The following is a 24,633-nucleotide window of genomic DNA, read 5'->3' as shown; positions in this document are numbered from 1 at the left end:
ACTAGAGATAGAGAGGCACCACTGAGCTCTTACTGGTACTAGGGATACAGAGAGGCACCACTGAGCTCTTACTGGTACTAGGGATACAGAGAGGCACCACTGAGCTCTTACTGGTACTAGGGATACAGAGAGGCACCACTGAGCTCTTACTGGTACTAGGGGTACAGAGAGGCACCACTGAGCTCTTACTGGTACTAGGGGTACAGAGAGGCACCACTGAGCTCTTACTGGTACTAGGGATACAGAGAGGCACCACTGAGCTCTTACTGGTACTAGAGAGAGAGAGGCACCACTGAGCTCTTACTGGTACTAGGGATACAGAGAGGCACCACTGAGCTCTTACTGGAACTAGGGGTACAGATAGGCACCACTGAGCTCTTACTGGTACTAGAGATACAGGGAGGCACCACTGAGCTCTTACTGGTACTAGGGATACAGAGAGGCACCACTGAGCTCTTACTGTTACTAGGGGTACAGGGAGGCACCACTGAGCTCTTACTGTTACTAGGGGTACAGAGAGGCACTACTGAGCTGTTACTAGGGATACAGAGAGGCACCACTGAGCTCTTACTGGTACTAGGGGTACAGGGAGGCACCACTGAGCTCTTACTGTTACTAGGGGTACAGAGAGGCACTACTGAGCTGTTACTAGGGATACAGAGAGGCACCACTGAGCTCTTACTGGTACTAGGGATACAGAGAGGCACCACTGAGCTCTTACTGGTACTAGGGATACAGAGAGGCACCACTGAGCTCTTACTGGTACTAGGGATACAGAGAGGCACCACTGAGCTCTTACTGGTACTAGGGGTACAGGGAGGCACCACTGAGCTCTTACTGGTACTAGAGATACAGGGAGGCACCACTGAGCTCTTACTGGTACTAGAGATACAGGGAGGCACCACTGAGCTCTTACTGGTACTATGGATACAGAGAGGCACCACTGAGCTCTTACTGGTACTAGAGATACAGGGAGGCACCACTGAGCTCTTACTGGTACTAGGGATACAGAGAGGCACCACTGAGCTCTTACTGGTACTAGGGATACAGAGAGGCACTACTGAGCTCCTACTGGTACTAGAGATACAGAGAGGCACTACTGAGCTCTTACTGTTACTAGGGATAGAGGGAGGCACCACTGAGCTCTTACTGGTACTAGGGATACAGGGAGGCACCACTGAGCTCTTACTGGTACTAGGGATACAGAGAGGCACTACTGAGCTCTTACTGGTACTAGAGATACAGAGAGGCACCACTGAGCTCTTACTGGTACTAGAGATACAGGGAGGCACCACTGAGCTCTTACTGGTACTAGGGATACAGAGAGGCACCACTGAGCTCTTACTGGTACTAGGGATACAGAGAGGCACCACTGAGCTCTTACTGGTACTAGGGGTACAGAGAGGCACCACTGAGCTCTTACTGGTACTAGGGGTACAGAGAGGCACCACTGAGCTCTTACTGGTACTAGGGATACAGAGAGGCACCACTGAGCTCTTACTTTTACTAGAGAGAGAGAGGCACCACTGAGCTCTTACTGGAACTAGGGGTACAGATAGGCACCACTGAGCTCTTACTGGTACTAGAGATACAGGGAGGCACCACTGAGCTCTTACTGGTACTAGGGATACAGAGAGGCACCACTGAGCTCTTACTGTTACTAGGGGTACAGGGAGGCACCACTGAGCTCTTACTGTTACTAGGGGTACAGAGAGGCACTACTGAGCTGTTACTAGGGATACAGAGAGGCACCACTGAGCTCTTACTGGTACTAGGGATACAGAGAGGCACCACTGAGCTCTTACTGGTACTAGGGATACAGAGAGGCACCACTGAGCTCTTACTGGTACTAGGGATACAGAGAGGCACCACTGAGCTCTTACTGGTACTAGGGATACAGAGAGGCACCACTGAGCTCTTACTGGTACTAGGGGTACAGAGAGGCACCACTGAGCTCTTACTGGTACTAGGGGTACAGAGAGGCACCACTGAGCTCTTACTGGTACTAGGGATACAGAGAGGCACCACTGAGCTCTTACTGGTACTAGAGAGAGAGAGGCACCACTGAGCTCTTACTGGTACTAGGGATACAGAGAGGCACCACTGAGCTCTTACTGGAACTAGGGGTACAGATAGGCACCACTGAGCTCTTACTGGTACTAGAGATACAGGGAGGCACCACTGAGCTCTTACTGGTACTAGGGATACAGAGAGGCACCACTGAGCTCTTACTGTTACTAGGGGTACAGGGAGGCACCACTGAGCTCTTACTGTTACTAGGGGTACAGAGAGGCACTACTGAGCTGTTACTAGGGATACAGAGAGGCACCACTGAGCTCTTACTGGTACTAGGGATACAGAGAGGCACCACTGAGCTCTTACTGGTACTAGGGATACAGAGAGGCACCACTGAGCTCTTACTGGTACTAGGGATACAGAGAGGCACCACTGAGCTCTTACTGGTACTAGGGGTACAGGGAGGCACCACTGAGCTCTTACTGGTACTAGAGATACAGGGAGGCACCACTGAGCTCTTACTGGTACTAGAGATACAGGGAGGCACCACTGAGCTCTTACTGGTACTATGGATACAGAGAGGCACCACTGAGCTCTTACTGGTACTAGAGATACAGGGAGGCACCACTGAGCTCTTACTGGTACTAGGGATACAGAGAGGCACCACTGAGCTCTTACTGGTACTAGGGATACAGAGAGGCACTACTGAGCTCCTACTGGTACTAGAGATACAGAGAGGCACTACTGAGCTCTTACTGTTACTAGGGATAGAGGGAGGCACCACTGAGCTCTTACTGGTACTAGGGATACAGGGAGGCACCACTGAGCTCTTACTGGTACTAGGGATACAGAGAGGCACTACTGAGCTCTTACTGGTACTAGAGATACAGAGAGGCACCACTGAGCTCTTACTGGTACTAGAGATACAGGGAGGCACCACTGAGCTCTTACTGGTACTAGGGATACAGAGAGGCACCACTGAGCTCTTACTGGTACTAGAGATACAGGGAGGCACCACTGAGCTCTTACTGGTACTAGAGATACAGGGAGGCACCACTGAGCTCTTACTGGTACTAGAGATACAGAGAGGCACCACTGAGCTCTTACTGGTACTAGAGATACAGGGAGGCACCACTGAGCTCTTACTGGTACTAGGGATACAGAGAGGCACTACTGAGCTCTTACTGGTACTAGAGATACAGAGAGGCACTACTGAGCTCTTACTGGTACTAGAGATACAGAGAGGCACCACTGAGCTCTTACTGGTACTAGGGATACAGAGAGGCACCACTGAGCTCTTACTGGTACTAGAGATACAGGGAGGCACCACTGAGCTCTTACTGGTACTACAATAACCAGACAAGATATTGCTGGTGTCACCTTGATATTAGCTTTGTACCGGTTTTGTTACGGCCTGTGGGTAATACCGCAGTATCCAGTCTCAGAGTTTTCATGACGCTGATAATACAGTTTTCTTGTTATTAACGTTTTGAAATGTGTCTTCTAGTTGTATAAAAAGCCAGATGTCCCGCTCTACAAAAAGATCCGCTCAAGTAAGTTCCTGGGACTAATATCCTGTGATCCACTCCACCATATTACCTGTACACGCTCACATATACCTCCCGTATTATCCTGTACACACTCACATACACCTCCCGTATTATCTGTACACGCTCACATACACCTCCCGTATTATCTGTACACACTCACATACACCTACCGTATTATCTGTACACCCTCTCATATACCTCCCGTATAATCCTGTACACACTCATACACCTCCCGTATTATCTGTACACACACATACACCTCCCGTATTATCTGTACACACTCATACACCTCCCGTATTATCTGTATACACTCACATACACCTCCCGTATTATCTGTACACACTCGCATACACCTACCGTATTATCTGTACACCCTCTCATATACCTCCCGTATAATCCTGTACACACTCATACACCTCCCGTATTATCTGTACACACACATACACCTCCCGTATTATCTGTACACACACATACACCTCCCGTATTATCTGTACACACTCACATACACCTCCCGTATTATCTGTACACACTCACATACACCTACCGTATTATCTGTACACCCTCTCATATACCTCCCGTATAATCCTGTACACGCTCACATACACCTACTGTATTATCTGTACACACTCACATACACCTCCCGTATTATCTGTACACACTCACATATACCTCCCGTATTATCCTGTACACACTCACATACACCTCCCGTATTATCTGTACACACTCACATATACCTCCCGTATTATCCTGTACACACTCACATACACCTCCCGTATTATCTGTACACACTCACATACACCTCCCGTATTATCTGTACACACTCATATACCTCCCGTATTATCCTGTACACACTCACATACACCTCCCGTATTATCTGTACACACTCACATACACCTCCCGTATTATCTGTACACACTCACATACACCTCCCGTATTATCTGTACACACTCACATACACCTCCCGTATTATCTGTACACACTCACATATACCTCCCGTATTATCCTGTACACACTCACATACACCTCCCGTATTATCTGTACACACTCACATACACCTCGCGTATTATCTGTACACACTCACATACACCTCCCGTATTATCTGTACACACTCACATATACCTCCCGTATTATCTGTACACACTCACATATACCTCCCGTATTATCCTGTACTCACTCACATACACCTCCCGTATTATCTGTACACACTCACATACACCTCCCGTATTATCTGTACACACTCACATACACCTCGCGTATTATCTGTACACACTCATGCACCTCCCGTATTATCTGTACACACTCACATACACCTCGCGTATTATCTGTACACACTCACATACACCTCCCGTATTATCTGTACACACTCATGCACCTCCCGTATTATCTGTACACACTCACATACACCTCGCGTATTATCTGTACACACTCATGCACCTCCCGTATTATCTGTACACACTCACATACACCTCGCGTATTATCTGTACACACTCACATACACCTCCCGTATTATCTGTACACACTCATACACCTCCCGTATTATCTGTACACACTCACATACACCTCGCGTATTATCTGTACACACTCATGCACCTCCCGTATTATCTGTACACACTCACATACACCTCGCGTATTATCTGTACACACTCATGCACCTCCCGTATTATCTGTACACACTCACATACACCTCGCGTATTATCTGTACACACTCACATACACCTCGCGTATTATCTGTACACACTCATACACCTCCCGTATTATCTGTACACACTCACATACACCTCGCGTATTATCTGTACACACTCATACACCTCCCGTATTATCTGTACACACTCATGCACCTCCCGTATTATCTGTACACACTCATACACCTCCCGTATTATCTGTACACACTCATGCACCTCCCGTATTATCTGTACACTCTCACATACACCTCCCGTATTATCTGTACACACTCACATACACCTCCCGTATTATCTGTACACACTCATACACCTCCCGTATTATCTGTACACACTCACATACACCTCCCGTATTATCTGTACACACTCACATACACCTCCCGTATTATCTGTACACACTCACATACACCTCCCGTATTATCTGTACACACTCACATACACCTCCCGTATTATCTGTACACACTCACATACACCTCCCGTATTATCTGTACACACTCACATATACCTCCCGTATTATCTGTACACACTCACATATACCTCCCGTATTATCTGTACACACTCACATACACCTCCCGTATTATCTGTACACGCTCACATACACCTCCCGTATTATCTGTACACGCTCACATACACCTCCCGTATTATCTGTACACGCTCACATACACCTCCCGTATTATCTGTACACACTCATACACCTCCCGTATTATCTGTACACGCTCACATACACCTCCCGTATTATCTGTACACGCTCACATACACCTCCCGTATTATCTGTACACGCTCACATACACCTCCCGTATTATCTGTACACGCTCACATACACCTCCCGTATTATCTGTACACGCTCACATACACCTCCCGTATTATCTGTACACGCTCACATACACCTCCCGTATTATCTGTACACGCTCACATACACCTCCCGTATTATCTGTACACGCTCACATACACCTCCCGTATTATCTGTACACGCTCACATACACCTCCCGTATTATCTGTACACGCTCACATACACCTCCCGTATTATCTGTACACGCTCACATACACCTCCCGTATTATCTGTACACGCTCACATACACCTCCCGTATTATCTGTACACACGTGACCGCTAATGATCCCCTATCTGTGTAAATGTCTCGGCTCCCCAGATGTGTATGTGGATGTGAAGCCTCTGTCTGGATATGAAGCCACCACATGTAACTGTAAGATGCCGGAGGATGGCGAGGAGAGGGGCTGCGTTGAGGACTGCCTTAATCGGTGAGCGGCTGTGAGGCTGTGCCCCCATCAGGTCATTATATAGTAATACCACGGTGACATTGACCCCTCTGGTTCCCTTGTAGAATGATTTTTGCGGAGTGTTCCCCGAACACGTGCCCATGTGGGGACCAGTGCCATAACCAGCGGATACAGAGACACGAATGGGTCCAATGCTTGGAGCGCTTCCGGGCAGAGGGGAAGGGATGGGGCATCCGCACCAAGGAACCCCTGAAGGCCTCGCAGTTCATTATTGAGTATCTGGGCGAGGTGGTGAGCGAGCAGGAGTTCAGGTACTCGGGTCACGCTGGTATCGGGCATGGATCATGTATAGTTGGCGTTGGATGGCTGTTTCCATCAGCCCTTTATAATCCACATTTTGCCTGTTTGTCTCTTTTTTTGGAAATATTTTTGGAGACTTTTGAATTTTAATAACCAAATGACACTGAGAACAGCGCACCCAGTATATCCTCTGTTTATAATGTACATAAACTATTCCAGCATTGAACCATCCTGCAAACTTCCTGGCAGAGCTGGCTCTCAGTGACGACTTTAGAGGTGTAGGGGTGCTCATGTGGAGGTTCCTTGGGGTATAGGAGGCTGTGTATACAGAGGTGTAGGGGTGCTCATGTGGAGGTTCCTTGGGGTATAGGAGGCTGTGTATACAGAGGTGTAGGGGTGCTCATGTGGAGGTTCCTTGGGGTATAGGAGGCTGTGTATACAGAGGTGTAGGAGGGCTCATGTGGAGGTTGCTTGGGGTATAGGAGGCTGTGTATACAGAGGTGTAGGGGTGCTCATGTGGAGGTTCCTTGGGGTATAGGAGGCTGTGTATACAGAGGTGTAGGGGTGCTCATGTGGAGGTTCCTTGGGGTATAGGAGGCTGTGTATACAGAGGTGTAAGGGTGCTCATGTGGAGGTTCCTTGGGGTATAGGAGGCTGTGTATACAGAGGTGTAGGGGTGCTCATGTGGAGGTTCCTTGGGGTATAGGAGGCTGTGTATACAGAGGTGTAAGGGTCCTTATTGGAGGTTCCTTGGGGTATAGGAGGCTGTGTATACAGAGGTGTAGGGGTGCTCATGTGGAGGTTCCTTGGGGTATAGGAGGCTGTGTATACAGAGGTGTAAGGGTGCTCATGTGGTGGTTCCTTGGGGTATAGGAGGCTGTGTATACAGAGGTGTAGGGGTGCTCATGTGGAGGTTCCTTGGGATATAGGAGGCTGTGTATACAGAGGTGTAGGGGTCCTTATTGGAGGTTCCTTGGGGTATAGGAGGCTGTGTATACAGAGGTGTAGGGGTGCTCATGTGGAGGTTCCTTGGGGTATAGGAGGCTGTGTATACAGAGGTGTGTAGGGGTCCTTATATTTAGGTTCCTTGGGGTATAGGAGGCTGTGTATACAGAGGTATAGGGGTGCTCATGTGGAGGTTCCTTGGGGTATAGGAGGCTGTGTATACAGAGGTGTAGGGGTGCTCATGTGGAGGTTCCTTGGGGTATAGGAGGCTGTGTATACAGAGGTGTAGGGGTGCTCATGTGGAGGTTCCTTGGGGTATAAGAGGCTGTGTATACAGAGGTGTAAGGGTGCTCATGTGGAGGTTCCTTGGGGTATAGGAGGCTGTGTATACAGAGGTGTAGGGGTCCTTATTTGGAGGTTGCTTGGGGTATAGGAGGCTGTGTATACAGAGGTGTAAGGGTGCTCATGTGGAGGTTGCTTGGGGTATAGGAGGCTGTGTATACAGAGGTGTAAGGGTGCTCATGTGGAGGTTCCTTGGGGTATAGGAGGCTGTGTATACAGAGGTGTAGGGGTGCTCATGTGGAGGTTCCTTGGGGTATAGGAGGCTGTGTATACAGAGGTGTAGGGGTCCTTATTTGGAGGTTGCTTGGGGTATAGGAGGCTGTCTATACAGAGGTGTAAGGGTGCTCATGTGGAGGTTGCTTGGGGTATAGGAGGCTGTGTATACAGAGGTGTAAGGGTGCTCATGTGGAGGTTCCTTGGGGTATAGGAGGCTGTGTATACAGAGGTGTAAGGGTGCTCATGTGGAGGTTCCTTGGGGTATAGGAGGCTGTGTATACAGAGGTGTAGGGGTGCTCATGTGGAGGTTCCTTGGGGTATAGGAGGCTGTGTATACAGAGGTGTAGGGGTGCTAATGTGGAGGTTGCTTGGGGTTGAGCCTTGATTTTGAAGTCTGTGTATACAGAGGTGTAGGGGTCCTTATTTGGAGGTTGCTTGGGGTATAGGAGGCTGTGTATACAGAGGTGTAAGGGTGCTCATGTGGAGGTTGCTTGGGGTATAGGAGGCTGTGTATACAGAGGTGTAAGGGTGCTCATGTGGAGGTTCCTTGGGGTATAGGAGGCTGTGTATACAGAGGTGTAAGGGTGCTCATGTGGAGGTTCCTTGGGGTATAGGAGGCTGTGTATACAGAGGTGTAGGGGTGCTCATGTGGAGGTTCCTTGGGGTATAGGAGGCTGTGTATACAGAGGTGTAGGGGTGCTAATGTGGAGGTTGCTTGCGGTTGAGCCTTGATTTTGAAGTCTGTGTATACAGAGGTGTAGGGGTGCTCATGTGGAGGTTCCTTGGGGTATAGGAGGCTGTGTATACAGAGGTGTAGGAGTGCTCATGTGGAGGTTGCTTGGGGTATAGGAGGCTGTGTATACAGAGATGTAGGGGTGCTCATGTGGAGGTTCCTTGGGGTATAGGAGGCTGTGTATACAGAGGTGTAGGGGTGCTCATGTGGAGGTTCCTTGGGGTATAGGAGGCTGTGTATACAGAGGTGTAGGGGTGCTCATGTGGAAGTTGCTTGGGGTTGAGCCTTGATTTTGAAGTCTGTGTATACAGAGGTGTAGGGGTGCTCATGTGGAGGTTCCTTGGGGTATAGGAGGCGGTGTATACAGAGGTGTAGGAGTGCTCATGTGGAGGTTGCTTGGGGTATAGGAGGCTGTGTATACAGAGGTGTAGGGGTGCTCATGTGGAGGTTCCTTGGGGTATAGGAGGCTGTGTATACAGAGGTGTAGGGGTGCTCATGTGGAGGTTCCTTGGGGTATAGGAGGCTGTGTATACAGAGGTGTAGGGGTGCTCATGTGGAAGTTGCTTGGGGTTGAGCCTTGATTTTGAAGTCTGTGTATACAGAGGTGTAGGGGTGCTCATGTGGAGGTTCCTTGGGGTATAGGAGGCTGTGTATACAGAGGTGTAGGAGGGCTCATGTGGAGGTTGCTTGGGGTATAGGAGGCTGTGTATACAGAGGTGTAGGGGTGCTCATGTGGAGGTTCCTTGGGGTATAGGAGGCTGTGTATACAGAGGTGTAGGGGTGCTCATGTGGAGGTTCCTTGGGGTATAGGAGGCTGTGTATACAGAGGTGTAGGGGTGCTCATGTGGAGGTTGCTTGGGGTTGAGCCTTGATTTTGAAGTCTGTGTATACAGAGGTGTAGGGGTGCTCATGTGGAGGTTCCTTGGGGTATAGGAGGCTGTGTATACAGAGGTGTAGGAGGGCTCATGTGGAGGTTGCTTGGGGTATAGGAGGCTGTGTATACAGAGGTGTAGGGGTGCTCATGTGGAGGTTCCTTGGGGTATAGGAGGCTGTGTATACAGAGGTGTAGGGGTGCTCATGTGGAAGTTGCTTGGGGTTGAGCCTTGATTTTGAAGTCTGTGTATACAGAGGTGTAGGGGTGCTCATGTGGAGGTTCCTTGGGGTATAGGAGGCTGTGTATACAGAGGTGTAGGAGGGCTCATGTGGAGGTTCCTTGGGGTATAGGAGGCTGTGTATACAGAGGTGTAGGGGTGCTCATGTGGAGGTTCCTTGGGGTATAGGGGGCTGTATATACAGAGGTGTAAGGGTGCTCATGTGGAGGTTCCCTGGGGTATAGGAGGCTGTATATACAGAGGTGTAAGGGTGCTCATGTGGAGGTTGCTTTGGGTATAGGAGGCTGTGTATACAGAGGTGTAAGGGTGCTCATGTGGAGGTTCCTTGGCGTATAGGAGGCTGTGTATACAGAGGTGTAGGGGTGCTCATGTGGAGGTTTCTTGGGGTATAGGAGGCTGTGTATACAGAGGTGTAGGGGTGCTCATGTGGAGGTTCCTTGGGGTATAGGAGGCTGTGTATACAGAGGTGTAAGGGTCCTTATTGGAGGTTCCTTGGGGTATAGGAGGCTGTGTATACAGAGGTGTAGGGGTGCTCATGTGGAGGTTCCTTGGGGTATAGGAGGCTGTGTATACAGAGGTGTAAGGGTGCTCATGTGGTGGTTCCTTGGGGTATAGGAGGCTGTGTATACAGAGGTGTAGGGGTGCTCATGTGGAGGTTCCTTGGGATATAGGAGGCTGTGTATACAGAGGTGTAGGGGTCCTTATTGGAGGTTCCTTGGGGTATAGGAGGCTGTGTATACAGAGGTGTAGGGGTGCTCATGTGGAGGTTCCTTGGGGTATAGGAGGCTGTGTATACAGAGGTGTGTAGGGGTCCTTATATTTAGGTTCCTTGGGGTATAGGAGGCTGTGTATACAGAGGTATAGGGGTGCTCATGTGCAGGTTCCTTGGGGTATAGGAGGCTGTGTATACAGAGGTGTAGGGGTGCTCATGTGGAGGTTCCTTGGGGTATAGGAGGCTGTGTATACAGAGGTGTAGGGGTGCTCATGTGGAGGTTCCTTGGGGTATAAGAGGCTGTGTATACAGAGGTGTAAGGGTGCTCATGTGGAGGTTCCTTGGGGTATAGGAGGCTGTGTATACAGAGGTGTAGGGGTCCTTATTTGGAGGTTGCTTGGGGTATAGGAGGCTGTGTATACAGAGGTGTAAGGGTGCTCATGTGGAGGTTGCTTGGGGTATAGGAGGCTGTGTATACAGAGGTGTAAGGGTGCTCATGTGGAGGTTCCTTGGGGTATAGGAGGCTGTGTATACAGAGGTGTAGGGGTGCTCATGTGGAGGTTCCTTAGGGTATAGGAGGCTGTGTATACAGAGGTGTAGGGGTCCTTATTTGGAGGTTGCTTGGGGTATAGGAGGTTGTGTATACAGAGGTGTAAGGGTGCTCATGTGGAGGTTGCTTGGGGTATAGGAGGCTGTGTATACAGAGGTGTAAGGGTGCTCATGTGGAGGTTCCTTGGGGTATAGGAGGCTGTGTATACAGAGGTGTAAGGGTGCTCATGTGGAGGTTCCTTGGGGTATAGGAGGCTGTGTATACAGAGGTGTAGGGGTGCTCATGTGGAGGTTCCTTGGGGTATAGGAGGCTGTGTATACAGAGGTGTAGGGGTGCTAATGTGGAGGTTGCTTGGGGTTGAGCCTTGATTTTGAAGTCTGTGTATACAGAGGTGTAGGGGTCCTTATTTGGAGGTTGCTTGGGGTATAGGAGGCTGTGTATACAGAGGTGTAAGGGTGCTCATGTGGAGGTTGCTTGGGGTATAGGAGGCTGTGTATACAGAGGTGTAAGGGTGCTCATGTGGAGGTTCCTTGGGGTATAGGAGGCTGTGTATACAGAGGTGTAAGGGTGCTCATGTGGAGGTTCCTTGGGGTATAGGAGGCTGTGTATACAGAGGTGTAGGGGTGCTCATGTGGAGGTTCCTTGGGGTATAGGAGGCTGTGTATACAGAGGTGTAGGGGTGCTAATGTGGAGGTTGCTTGGGGTTGAGCCTTGATTTTGAAGTCTGTGTATACAGAGGTGTAGGGGTGCTCATGTGGAGGTTCCTTGGGGTATAGGAGGCTGTGTATACAGAGGTGTAGGAGTGCTCATGTGGAGGTTGCTTGGGGTATAGGAGGCTGTGTATACAGAGGTGTAGGGGTGCTCATGTGGAGGTTCCTTGGGGTATAGGAGGCTGTGTATACAGAGGTGTAGGGGTGCTCATGTGGAGGTTCCTTGGGGTATAGGAGGCTGTGTATACAGAGGTGTAGGGGTGCTCATGTGGAAGTTGCTTGGGGTTGAGCCTTGATTTTGAAGTCTGTGTATACAGAGGTGTAGGGGTGCTCATGTGGAGGTTCCTTGGGGTATAGGAGGCTGTGTATACAGAGGTGTAGGAGTGCTCATGTGGAGGTTGCTTGGGGTATAGGAGGCTGTGTATACAGAGGTGTAGGGGTGCTCATGTGGAGGTTCCTTGGGGTATAGGAGGCTGTGTATACAGAGGTGTAGGGGTGCTCATGTGGAGGTTCCTTGGGGTATAGGAGGCTGTGTATACAGAGGTGTAGGGGTGCTCATGTGGAAGTTGCTTGGGGTTGAGCCTTGATTTTGAAGTCTGTGTATACAGAGGTGTAGGGGTGCTCATGTGGAGGTTTCTTGGGGTATAGGAGGCTGTGTATACAGAGGTGTAGGAGGGCTCATGTGGAGGTTGCTTGGGGTATAGGAGGCTGTGTATACAGAGGTGTAGGGGTGCTCATGTGGAGGTTCCTTGGGGTATAGGAGGCTGTGTATACAGAGGTGTAGGGGTGCTCATGTGGAAGTTCCTTGGGGTATAGGAGGCTGTGTATACAGAGGTGTAGGGGTGCTCATGTGGAGGTTGCTTGGGGTTGAGCCTTGATTTTGAAGTCTGTGTATACAGAGGTGTAGGGGTGCTCATGTGGAGGTTCCTTGGGGTATAGGAGGCTGTGTATACAGAGGTGTAGGGGTGCTCATGTGGAGGTTCCTTGGGGTATAGGAGGCTGTGTATACAGAGGTGTAGGGGTGCTCATGTGGAGGTTCCTTGGGGTATAGGAGGCTGTGTATACAGAGGTGTAGGGGTGCTCATGTGGAGGTTCCTTGGGGTATAGGAGGCTGTATATACAGAGGTGTAAGGGTGCTCATGTGGAGGTTCCCTGGGGTATAGGAGGCTGTATATACAGAGGTGTAAGGGTGCTCATGTGGAGGTTGCTTTGGGTATAGGAGGCTGTGTATACAGAGGTGTAAGGGTGCTCATGTGGAGGTTCCTTGGCGTATAGGAGGCTGTGTATACAGAGGTGTAGGGGTGCTCATGTGGAGGTTTCTTGGGGTATAGGAGGCTGTGTATACAGAGGTGTAGGGGTGCTCATGTGGAGGTTCCTTGGGGTATAGGAGGCTGTGTATACAGATGTGTAGGGGTGCTCATGTGGAGGTTCCTTGGGGTATAGGAGGCTGTGTATACAGAGGTGTAGGAGTGCTCATGTGGAGGTTCCTTGGGGTATAGGAGGCTGTGTATACAGAGGTATAGGGGTGCTCATGTGGAGGTTCCTTGGGGTATAGGAGGCTGTGTATACAGAGGTGTAGGAGGGCACTTGTGGAGGTTGTTTGGGGTATAGGAGGCTGTGTATACAGAGGTGTAAGGGTGCTCATGTGGAGGTTCCTTGGGGTATAGGAGGCTGTGTATACAGAGGTGTAGGGGTCCTTATATTTTGGTTCCTTGGGGTATAGGAGGCTGTGTATACAGAGGTGTAGGGGTCCTTATTTGGAGGTTGCTTGGGGTATAGGAGGCTGTGTATACAGAGGTGTAAGTGTGCTCATGTGGAGGTTGCTTGGGGTATAGGAGGCTGTGTATACAGAGGTGTAGGAGTGCTCATGTGGAGGTTCCTTGGGGTATAGGAGGCTGTGTATACAGAGGTGTAAGGGTGCTCATGTGGAGGTTCCTTGGCGTATAGGAGGCTGTGTATACAGAGGTGTAGGAGGGCTCATGTGGAGGTTCCTTGGGGTATAGACGGCTGTGTATACAGAGGTGTAGGGGTGCTCATGTTGAGGTTCCTTGGGGTATAGGAGGCTGTGTATATACAGAGGTGTGTAGGGGTCCTGATATTTTGGTTCCTTGGGGTATAGGAGGCTGTGTATACAGAGGTGTAGGGGTGCTCATGTGGAGGTTCCCTGGGGTATAGGAGGCTGTATATACAGAGGTGTAAGGGTGCTCATGTGGAGGTTGCTTGGGGTATAGTAGGCTGTGTATACAGAGGTGTAAGGGTGCTCATGTGGAGGTTCCTTGGCGTATAGGAGGCTGTGTATACAGAGGTGTAGGGGTGCTCATGTGGAGGTTTCTTGGGGTATAGGAGGCTGTGTATACAGAGGTGTAGGAGGGCTCATGTGGAGGTTGCTTGGGGTATAGGAGGCTGTGTATACAGAGGTGTAAGGGTGCTCATGTGGAGGTTGCTTGGGGTATAAGAGGCTGTGTATACAGATGTGTAGGGGTGCTCATGTGGAGGTTCCTTGGGGTATAGGAGGCTGTGTATACAGAGGTGTAGGAGGGCTCATGTGGAGGTTGCTTGGGGTATAGGAGGCTGTGTATACAGAGTTGTAGGGGTCCTTATATTTAGGTTCCTTGGGGTATAGGAGGCTGTGTATACAGAGGTGTAGGGGTGCTCATGTGGAGGTTGCTTGGGGTATAGGAGGCTGTGTATACAGGGGTGTAGGGGTGCTCATGTGGAGGTTGCTTGGGGTATTGGAGGCTGTGTATACAGGGGTGTAGGGGTGCTCATGTGGAGGTTGCTTGGGGTATAGCAGGGTGTGTATACAGATGTGTAGGAGGGCTCATGTGGAGGTTGCTTGGGGTATAGGAGGCTGTGTATACAGAGGTGTAAGGGTGCTCATGTGGAGGTTCCTTGGGGTATAGGAGGCTGTGTATACAGAGGTGTAGGGGTGCACATGTGGAGGTTCCTTGGGGTATAGGAGGCTGTGTATACAGAGTTGTATGAGTGCTCATGTGGAGATTCCTTGGGGTATAGGAGGCTGTGTATACAGAGGTGTAGGAGGGCTCATGTGGAGGTTGCTTGGGGTATAGGAGGCTGTGTATACATAGGTGTAAGGGTGCTCATGTGGAGGTTCCTTAGGCTATAGGAGGCTGTGTATACAGAGGTGTAGGGGTGCTCATGTGGAGGTTGCTTGGGGTTGAGCCTTGATTTTGAAGTCTGTGTATACAGGGGTGTAGAGGTGCTCATGTGGAGGTTCCTTGGGGTATAGGAGGCTGTGTATACAGAGGTGTAGGGGTGCTCATGTGGAGGTTGCTTGGGGTTGAGCCTTGATTTTGAAGTCTGTGTATACAGAGGTGTAGGGGTGCTCATGTGGAGGTTCCTTGGGGTATAGGAGGCTGTGTATACAGAGGTGTAGGAGGGCTCATGTGGAGGTTGCTTGGGGTATAGGAGGCTGTGTATACAGAGGTGTAAGGGTGCTCATGTGGAGGTTCCTTGGGGTATAGGAGGCTGTGTATACAGAGGTGTAGGGGTGCTCATGTGGAGGTTCCTTGGGGTATAGGAGGCTGTGTATACAGAGGTGTAGGAGGGCTCATGTGGAGGTTGCTTGGGGTATAGGAGGCTGTGTATACAGAGGTGTAGGAGGGCTCATGTGGAGGTTGCTTGGGGTATAGGAGGCTGTGTATTCAGAGGTGTAAGGGTGCTCATGTGGAGATTCCTTGGGGTATAGGAGGCTGTGTATACAGAGGTGTAGGAGTGCTCATGTGGAGGTTGCTTGGGGTATAGGAGGCTGTGTATACAGAGGTGTAGGAGGGCTCATGTGGAGGTTGCTTGGGGTATAGGAGGCTGTGTATACAGAGGTGTAAGGGTGCTCATGTGGAGGTTGCTTGGGGTATAGGAGGCTGTGTATACAGATGTGTAGGGGTGCTCATGTGGAGGTTCCTTGGGGTATAGGAGGCTGTGTATACAGAGGTGTAGGAGGGCTCATGTGGAGGTTGCTTGGGGTATAGGAGGCTGTGTATACAGAGTTGTAGGGGTCCTTATATTTAGGTTCCTTGGGGTATAGGAGGCTGTGTATACAGAGGTGTAGGGGTGCTCATGTGGAGGTTGCTATATGTATAGGAGGCTGTGTATACAGGGGTGTAGGGGTGCTCATGTGGAGGTTGCTTGGGGTATTGGAGGCTGTGTATACAGGGGTGTAGGGGTGCTCATGTGGAGGTTGCTTGGGGTATAGGAGGCTGTGTATACAGATGTGTAGGAGGGCTCATGTGGAGGTTGCTTGGGGTATAGGAGGCTGTGTATACAGAGGTGTAAGGGTGCTCATGTGGAGGTTCCTTGGGGTATAGGAGGCTGTGTATGCAGAGGTGTAGGAGGGCTCATGTGGAGGTTGCTTGGGGTATAGGAGGCTGTGTATACAGAGGTGTAAGGGTGCTCATGTGGAGGTTCCTTGGGGTATAGGAGGCTGTGTATGCAGAGGTGTAGGAGGGCTCATGTGGAGGTTGCTTGGGGTATAGGAGGCTGTGTATACAGAGGTGTAAGGGTGCTCATGTAGAGGTTCCTTGGGGTATAGGAGGCTGTGTATACAGAGGTGTAGGGGTGCACATGTGGAGGTTCCTTGGGGTATAGGAGGCTGTGTATACAGAGGTGTAGGAGGGCTCATCTGGAGGTTGCTTGGGGTATAGGAGGCTGTGTATACAGAGGTGTAGGAGGGCTCATGTGGAGGTTGCTTGGGGTATAGGAGGCTGTGTATACAGAGGTGTAGGAGGGCTCATGTGGAGGTTCCTTGGGGTATAGACGGCTGTGTATACAGAGGTGTAGGGGTGCTCATGTTGAGGTTCCTTGGGGTATAGGAGGCTGTGTATATACAGAGGTGTGTAGGGGTCCTTATATTTTGGTTCCTTGGGGTATAGGAGGCTGTGTATACAGAGGTGTAGGGGTGCTCATGTGGAGGTTCCCTGGGGTATAGGAGGCTGTATATACAGAGGTGTAAGGGTGCTCATGTGGAGGTTGCTTGGGGTATAGGAGGCTGTGTATACAGAGGTGTAAGGGTGCTCATGTGGAGGTTCCTTGGCGTATAGGAGGCTGTGTATACAGAGGTGTAGGGGTGCTCATGTGGAGGTTTCTTGGGGTATAGGAGGCTGTGTATACAGAGGTGTAGGAGGGCTCATGTGGAGGTTGCTTGGGGTATAGGAGGCTGTGTATACAGAGGTGTAAGGGTGCTCATGTGGAGGTTGCTTGGGGTATAAGAGGCTGTGTATACAGATGTGTAGGGGTGCTCATGTGGAGGTTCCTTGGGGTATAGGAGGCTGTGTATACAGAGGTGTAGGAGGGCTCATGTGGAGGTTGCTTGGGGTATAGGAGGCTGTGTATACAGAGTTGTAGGGGTCCTTATATTTAGGTTCCTTGGGGTATAGGAGGCTGTGTATACAGAGGTGTAGGGGTGCTCATGTGGAGGTTGCTTGGGGTATAGGAGGCTGTGTATACAGGGGTGTAGGGGTGCTCATGTGGAGGTTGCTTGGGGTATTGGAGGCTGTGTATACAGGGGTGTAGGGGTGCTCATGTGGAGGTTGCTTGGGGTATAGGAGGCTGTGTATACAGATGTGTAGGAGGGCTCATGTGGAGGTTGCTTGGGGTATAGGAGGCTGTGTATACAGAGGTGTAAGGGTGCTCATGTGGAGGTTCCTTGGGGTATAGGAGGCTGTGTATACAGAGGTGTAGGGGTGCACATGTGGAGGTTCCTTGGGGTATAGGAGGCTGTGTATACAGAGGTGTAGGAGTGCTCATGTGGAGATTCCTTGGGGTATAGGAGGCTGTGTATACAGAGGTGTAGGAGGGCTCATGTGGAGGTTGCTTGGGGTATAGGAGGCTGTGTATACATAGGTGTAAGGGTGCTCATGTGGAGGTTCCTTAGGCTATAGGAGGCTGTGTATACAGAGGTGTAGGGGTGCTCATGTGGAGGTTGCTTGGGGTTGAGCCTTGATTTTGAAGTCTGTGTATACAGGGGTGTAGAGGTGCTCATGTGGAGGTTCCTTGGGGTATAGGAGGCTGTGTATACAGAGGTGTAGGGGTGCTCATGTGGAGGTTGCTTGGGGTTGAGCCTTGATTTTGAAGTCTGTGTATACAGAGGTGTAGGGGTGCTCATGTGGAGGTTCCTTGGGGTATAGGAGGCTGTGTATACAGAGGTGTAGGAGGGCTCATGTGGAGGTTGCTTGGGGTATAGGAGGCTGTGTATACAGAGGTGTAAGGGTGCTCATGTGGAGGTTCCTTGGGGTATAGGAGGCTGTGTATACAGAGGTGTAGGGGTGCTCATGTGGTAGGTTCCTTGGGGTATAGGAGGCTGTGTATACAGAGGTGTAGGAGGGCTCATGTGGAGGTTGCTTGGGGTATAGGAGGCTGTGTATACAGAGGTGTAGGAGGGCTCATGTGGAGGTTGCTTGGGGTATAGGAGGCTGTGTATTCAGAGGTGTAAGGGTGCTCATGTGGAGATTCCTTGGGGTATAGGAGGCTGTGTATACAGAGGTGTAGGAGTGCTCATGTGGAGGTTGCTTGGGGTATAGGAGGCTGTGTATACAGAGGTGTAGGAGGGCTCATGTGGAGGTTGCTTGGGGTATAGGAGGCTGTGTATACAGAGGTGTAAGGGTGCTCATGTGGAGGTTCCTTGGGGTATAGGAGGCTGTGTATACAGAGGTGTAGGAGGGCTCATGTGGAGGTTGCTTGGGGTATAGGAGGCTGTGTATACAGAGTTGTAGGGGTCCTTATATTTAGGTTCCTTGGGGTATAGGAGGCTGTGTATACAGAGGTGTAGGGGTGCTCATGTGGAGGTTGCTATATGTATAGGAGGCTGTGTATACAGGGGTGTAGGGGTGCTCATGTGGAGGTTGCTTGGGGTATTGGAGGCTGTGTATACAGGGGTGTAGGGGTGCTCATGTGGAGGTTGCTTGGGGTATAGGAGGCTGTGTATACAGATGTGTAGGAGGGCTCATGTGGAGGTTGCTTGGGGTATAGGAGGCTGTGTATACAGAGGTGTAAGGGTGCTCATGTGGAGGTTCCTTGGGGTTTAGGAGGCTGTGTTTACAGAGGTGTAGGGGTGCTCATGTGGAGGTTCCTTGGGGTATAGGAGGCTGTGTATGCAGAGGTGTAGGAGGGCTCATGTGGAGGTTGCTTGGGGTATAGGAGGCTGTGTATACAGAGGTGTAAGGGTGCTCATGTAGAGGTTCCTTGGGGTATAGGAGGCTGTGTATACAGAGGTGTAGGGGTGCACATGTGGAGGTTCCTTGGGGTATAGGAGGCTGTGTATACAGAGGTGTAGGAGGGCTCATCTGGAGGTTGCTTGGGGTATAGGAGGCTGTGTATACAGAGGTGTAGGAGGGCTCATGTGGAGGTTGCTTGGGGTATAGGAGGCTGTGTATACAGAGGTGTAGGAGGGCTCATGTGGAGGTTGCTTGGGGTATAGGAGGCTGTGTATACAGAGGTGTAAGGGTGCTCATGTGGAGATTCCTTGGGGTATAGGAGGCTGTGTATACAGAGGTGTAGGGGTCCTTATATTTAGGTTCCTTGGGGTATAGGAGGCTGTGTATACAGAGGTGTAGGAGGGCTCATGTGGAGGTTGCTTGGGGTATAGGAGGCTGTGTATACAGAGTTGTAGGGGTCCTTATATTTAGGTTCCTTGGGGTATAGGAGGCTGTGTATACAGAGGTGTAGGAGGGCTCATGTGGAGGTTGCTTGGGGTATAGGAGGCTGTGTATACAGAGGTGTAAGGGTGCTCACGTGGAGGTTGCTTGGGGTATAGGAGGCTGTGTATACAGGGGTGTAGGGGTGCTCATGTGGAGGTTGCTTGGGGTATAGGAGGCTGTGTATACAGGGGTGTAGGGGTGCTCATGTGGAGGTTGCTTGGAGTATAGGAGGCTGTGTATACAGGGGTGTAGGAGGGCTCATGTGGAGGTTGCTTGGGGTATTGGAGGCTGTGTATACAGAGTTGTAGGGGTCCTTATATTTAGGTTCCTTGGGGTATAGGAGGCTGTGTATACAGAAGTGTAGGGGTGCTCATGTGGAGGTTGCTTGGGGTATAGGAGGCTGTGTATACAGGGGTGTAGGGGTGCTCATGTGGAGGTTGCTTGGGGTATAGGAGGCTGTGTATACAGGGGTGTAGGGGTCCTTGTATGAAGATGTGTAGGGACTGAGCCTCCAGCTGTGTGTCCCTGTGTCTCTGGTGTGTGATGGAGGAGGCGCAGTCTCCTCATGGTGCTATCCCTGATAAGTGTCCTGCATTCCAGGAACCGGATGATTGAACAGTATCACAACCACAGTGACCATTACTGCCTCAGCCTGGACAGTGGCATGGTGATAGACAGCTACCGAATGGGCAATGAGGCTCGATTCATCAACCACAGCTGTGATCCCAACTGCGAGATGCAGAAATGGTGAGCTGCTATCTATGCCTAGGGCGCCCCCTATGGGACATGTCTATGTGGTGACTCTTATATCTCTCCTCATCTGTTGTCTTGCGGCCCAGGTCCGTGAATGGTGTTTCCAGAATTGGATTGTATGCTTTGAAGGACATGCCAGCGGGCACCGAGCTGGCCTATGACTACAACTTTCATTCCTTTAACATGGAGAAGCAGGTGAGAGAACATACAAGGGTTCCGTGACCTCTGGGCAAGCTCACAACACGGGAGCATTCTTCATGCATGATCTAACCGTCATACGTGGAGAATGAACCACAGGTCAGGCCCAGATAGCGGCATCTTGGCAAAGCTGTACCCGCCGCTCGTAGCGGCATCCACAGTGCTGGTGATTTATGGCATCCCCTCCCCCTGGTAGTAATGTAGTTGTCTTGTAGAAACACAATGAAATCATTGGCCATTGGGGTGTTTGTGGGGTGACATTAGTAAAGTGAGTGTGGGATACAGCAGTGTGTCCTCTGCCATGTATAACACCAGCCGTTACCCTGGGTTACATCCAGATCATTGTACAGGAACGTTCTCTTCTTTCTCCCACATCCTGGCAGCAACTCTGTAAGTGCGGCTTTGAGAGGTGCAGAGGGATCATTGGTGGCAAGAGCCAGAGGATGAATGGGCAGAGCAACAAGGGCAACCACACGCAGCCATCCCATCGCAGACTGGGCCGCTCCAAGGAGAAGAGGAAATCTAAGCATCGGCTGAAGAGGCGGGTGAGTCACCCAGGGGTGCCAGGCAGCTTACTGTGCTGTGACACGGGTGAGAGTCATTCATTTTCCTATATGTCTGTATTACAGAGAGGTCACCAGAGTGAGGATCGCAGCGATACTGCTGGGACCCCAAACAGGCTGATCCCACAGCTCCACATGAAGCCAATGTCCAACCGAGAAAGGTGTGATTCTTATATACCACTGCCTGCCATTGCTGCGTCTTTTATACTGCGCCCCCATGCTCCATCTAACCCGCAACTGTAATATACTGCACCCCCATACTGTACATTCCCCTCACTGCATTATACTGCACCTCCATACTGTACCTTCCCCTCACTGCATTATACTGCGCTCCATACTGTACCTTCCCCTCACTGCATTATACTGCACCCCTCTACTGTACCTTCCCCTCACTGCATTATACTGCACCCCTATACTGTACCTTCCCCTCACTGTATTATACTGCACCCCTATACTGTACCTTCCCCTCACTGTATTATACTGCGCCCCCATACTGTACCTTCCCCTCACTGCATTATACTGCACCCCTCTACTGTACCTTCCCCTCACTGCATTATACTGCGCCCCATACTGTACCTTCCCCTCACTGCATTATACTGCACCCACATACTCTACCTTCCCCTCACTGCATTATACTGCGCCCCCATACTGTACCTTCCCCTCACTGCATTATACTGCGCCCCATACTGTACCTTCCCCTCACTGCATTATACTGCGCCCCATACTGTACCTTCCCCTCACTGCATTATACTGCGCCCCCATATTGTCCCTTCCCCTCACTGCATTATACTGCACCCCTATACTGTACCTTCCCCTCACTGCATTATACTGCACCACAATACTGTACCTTCCCCTCACTGCATTATACTGCACCCCCATACTGTACCTTCCCCTCACTGCATTATACTGCAACCCCATACTGTACCTTCCCCTCACTGCATTATACTGCGCCCCATACTGTACCTTCCCCTCACTGCATTATACTGCGCCCCATACTGTACCTTCCCCTCACTGCATTATACTGCACCCCTATACTGTACCTTCCCCTCACTGCATTATACTGCACCCCTATACTGTACCTTCCCCTCACTGCACTATACTGCACCCCTATACTGTACCTTCCCCTCACTGTATTATACTGCACCCCTATACTGTACCTTCCCCTCACTGTATTATACAGCACCCCCATACTGTACCTTCCCCTCACTGCATTATACTGCACCCCCATACTGTACCTTCCCCTCACTGCATTATACTGCACCCCCATACTGTACCTTCCCCTCGCTGCATTATACTGCGCCCCATACTGTACCTTCCCCTCACTGCATTATACTGCGCCCCATACTGTACCTTCCCCTCACTGCATTATACTGCACCCCCATACTGTACCTTCCCCTCACTGCATTATACTGCACCCCCATACTGTACCTTCCCCTCACTGCATTATACTGCACCCCTCTACTGTACCTTCCCCTCACTGCATTATACTGCACCTTCCCCTCACTGCATTATACTGCACCCCTATACTGTACCTTTCCCTCACTGCATTATACTGCACCCCTATACTGTACCTTCCCCTCACTGTATTATACTGCGCCCCATACTGTACCTTCCCCTCACTGCATTATACTGCACCCCCATATTGTACCTTCCCCTCACTCTCTTCTAGGAACTTTGTGCTGAAGCACCAGGTGTTCCTGTCACTGTATTATACTGTGCCAAATACTCTCTTCCAGGAACTTTGTATTGAAGCACCAGGTGTCCCTGTCACTGTAATATACTGCTCCCCATACTCTCTTCCAGGAACTTTGTATTGAAGCACCAGGTGTTCCTGTCACTGTATTATACTGCGCCCCATACACTCTTCTAGGAACTTTGTATTGAAGCACCAGGTGTTCCTGTCACTGTATTATACTGCGCCCCATACTCTCTTCTAGGAACTTTGTATTGAAGCACCAGGTGTTCCTGTCACTGTTTTATACTGCGCCCCATACTCTCTTCTAGGAACTTTGTATTGAAGCACCAGGTGTTCCTGTCACTGTATTATACTGCGCCCCATACTCTCTTCTAGGAACTTTGTATTGAAGCACCAGGTGTCCCTGTCACTGTATTATACTGCGCCCCATACTCTCTTCCAGGAACTTTGTATTGAAGCACCAGGTGTTCCTGTCACTGTATTATACTGCGCCCCATACTCTCTTCTAGGAACTTTGTATTGAAGCACCAGGTGTCCCTGTCACTGTATTATACTGCGCCCCATACTCTCTTCCAGGAACTTTGTATTGAACCACCAGGTGTCCCTGTCACTGTATTATACTGCGCCCCATACTCTCTTCTAGGAACTTTGTATTGAAGCACCAGGTGTTCCTGTCACTGTATTATACTGCGCCCCATACTCTCTTCCAGGAACTTTGTATTGAAGCACCAGGTGTTCCTGTCACTGTAATATACTGCGCCCCATACACTCTTCCAGGAACTTTGTATTGAAGCACCAGGTGTTCCTGTCACTGTATTATACTGCGCCCCATACTCTCTTCCAGGAACTTTGTATTGAAGCACCAGGTGTTCCTGTCATTGTATTATACTGCGCCCCATACTCTCTTCTAGGAACTTTGTATTGAAGCACCAGGTGTTCCTGTCATTGTATTATACTGCGCCCCATACTCTCTTCCAGGAACTTTGTATTGAAGCACCAGGTGTTCCTGTCACTGTATTATACTGCGCCCCATACACTCTTCTAGGAACTTTGTATTGAAGCACCAGGTGTTCCTGTCACTGTATTATACTGCGCCCCATACTCTCTTCTAGGAACTTTGTATTGAAGCACCAGGTGTTCCTGTCACTGTTTTATACTGCGCCCCATACTCTCTTCTAGGAACTTTGTATTGAAGCACCAGGTGTTCCTGTCACTGTTTTATACTGCGCCCCATACTCTCTTCTAGGAACTTTGTATTGAAGCACCAGGTGTCCCTGTCACTGTATTATACTGCGCCCCATACTCTCTTCCAGGAACTTTGTATTGAAGCACCAGGTGTTCCTGTCATTGTATTATACTGCGCCCCATACTCTCTTCTAGGAACTTTGTATTGAAGCACCAGGTGTTCCTGTCATTGTATTATACTGCGCCCCATACTCTCTTCCAGGAACTTTGTATTGAAGCACCAGGTGTTCCTGTCACTGTATTATACTGTGCCCCATACTCTCTTCTAGGAACTTTGTATTGAAGCACCAGGTGTTCCTGGTGAGGAACTGGGAGAAGACGCGGCGGAGACACGAGGAAGTGAAGGAGGAGCTGAGCTCAGCGTCGCTCTATAACCGCTGGAATAGCGTCTGCAGAGATGATGGGAACATTAAGTCCGGTGAGAC

The 24,633-nt window shown here is 50.2% G+C and overlaps 1 protein-coding gene across 3 annotated transcripts in view; it reads left to right on the top strand.

Annotated features, from left to right (window-relative positions):
* ASH1L (ASH1 like histone lysine methyltransferase) overlaps positions 1-24,633 on the top strand; it is a 168,510-nt gene that overhangs the window by 117,245 nt on the left and 26,632 nt on the right. For all 3 annotated transcript variants that reach the window (XM_088465205.1, XM_088465203.1, XM_088465204.1), the window contains exons 9-16: positions 3,524-3,569; positions 6,394-6,502; positions 6,586-6,792; positions 20,354-20,500; positions 20,593-20,701; positions 21,088-21,249; positions 21,334-21,428; positions 24,478-24,626. In XM_088465205.1, the coding sequence (XP_088321331.1) occupies positions 3,524-3,569; positions 6,394-6,502; positions 6,586-6,792; positions 20,354-20,500; positions 20,593-20,701; positions 21,088-21,249; positions 21,334-21,428; positions 24,478-24,626 (1,024 nt within the window). The remainder of the gene's footprint in view (positions 1-3,523; positions 3,570-6,393; positions 6,503-6,585; positions 6,793-20,353; positions 20,501-20,592; positions 20,702-21,087; positions 21,250-21,333; positions 21,429-24,477; positions 24,627-24,633) is intronic.

Source organism: Taudactylus pleione, unplaced genomic scaffold (genome assembly GCF_031769625.1).
Source record: "Taudactylus pleione unplaced genomic scaffold, aTauple2 ptg001907l, whole genome shotgun sequence".
Taxonomy (NCBI): domain Eukaryota; kingdom Metazoa; phylum Chordata; class Amphibia; order Anura; family Myobatrachidae; genus Taudactylus; species Taudactylus pleione.
Note: the sequence above shows the minus strand (reverse complement) of the source record. Positions and strands in the feature narration are given on the sequence as shown.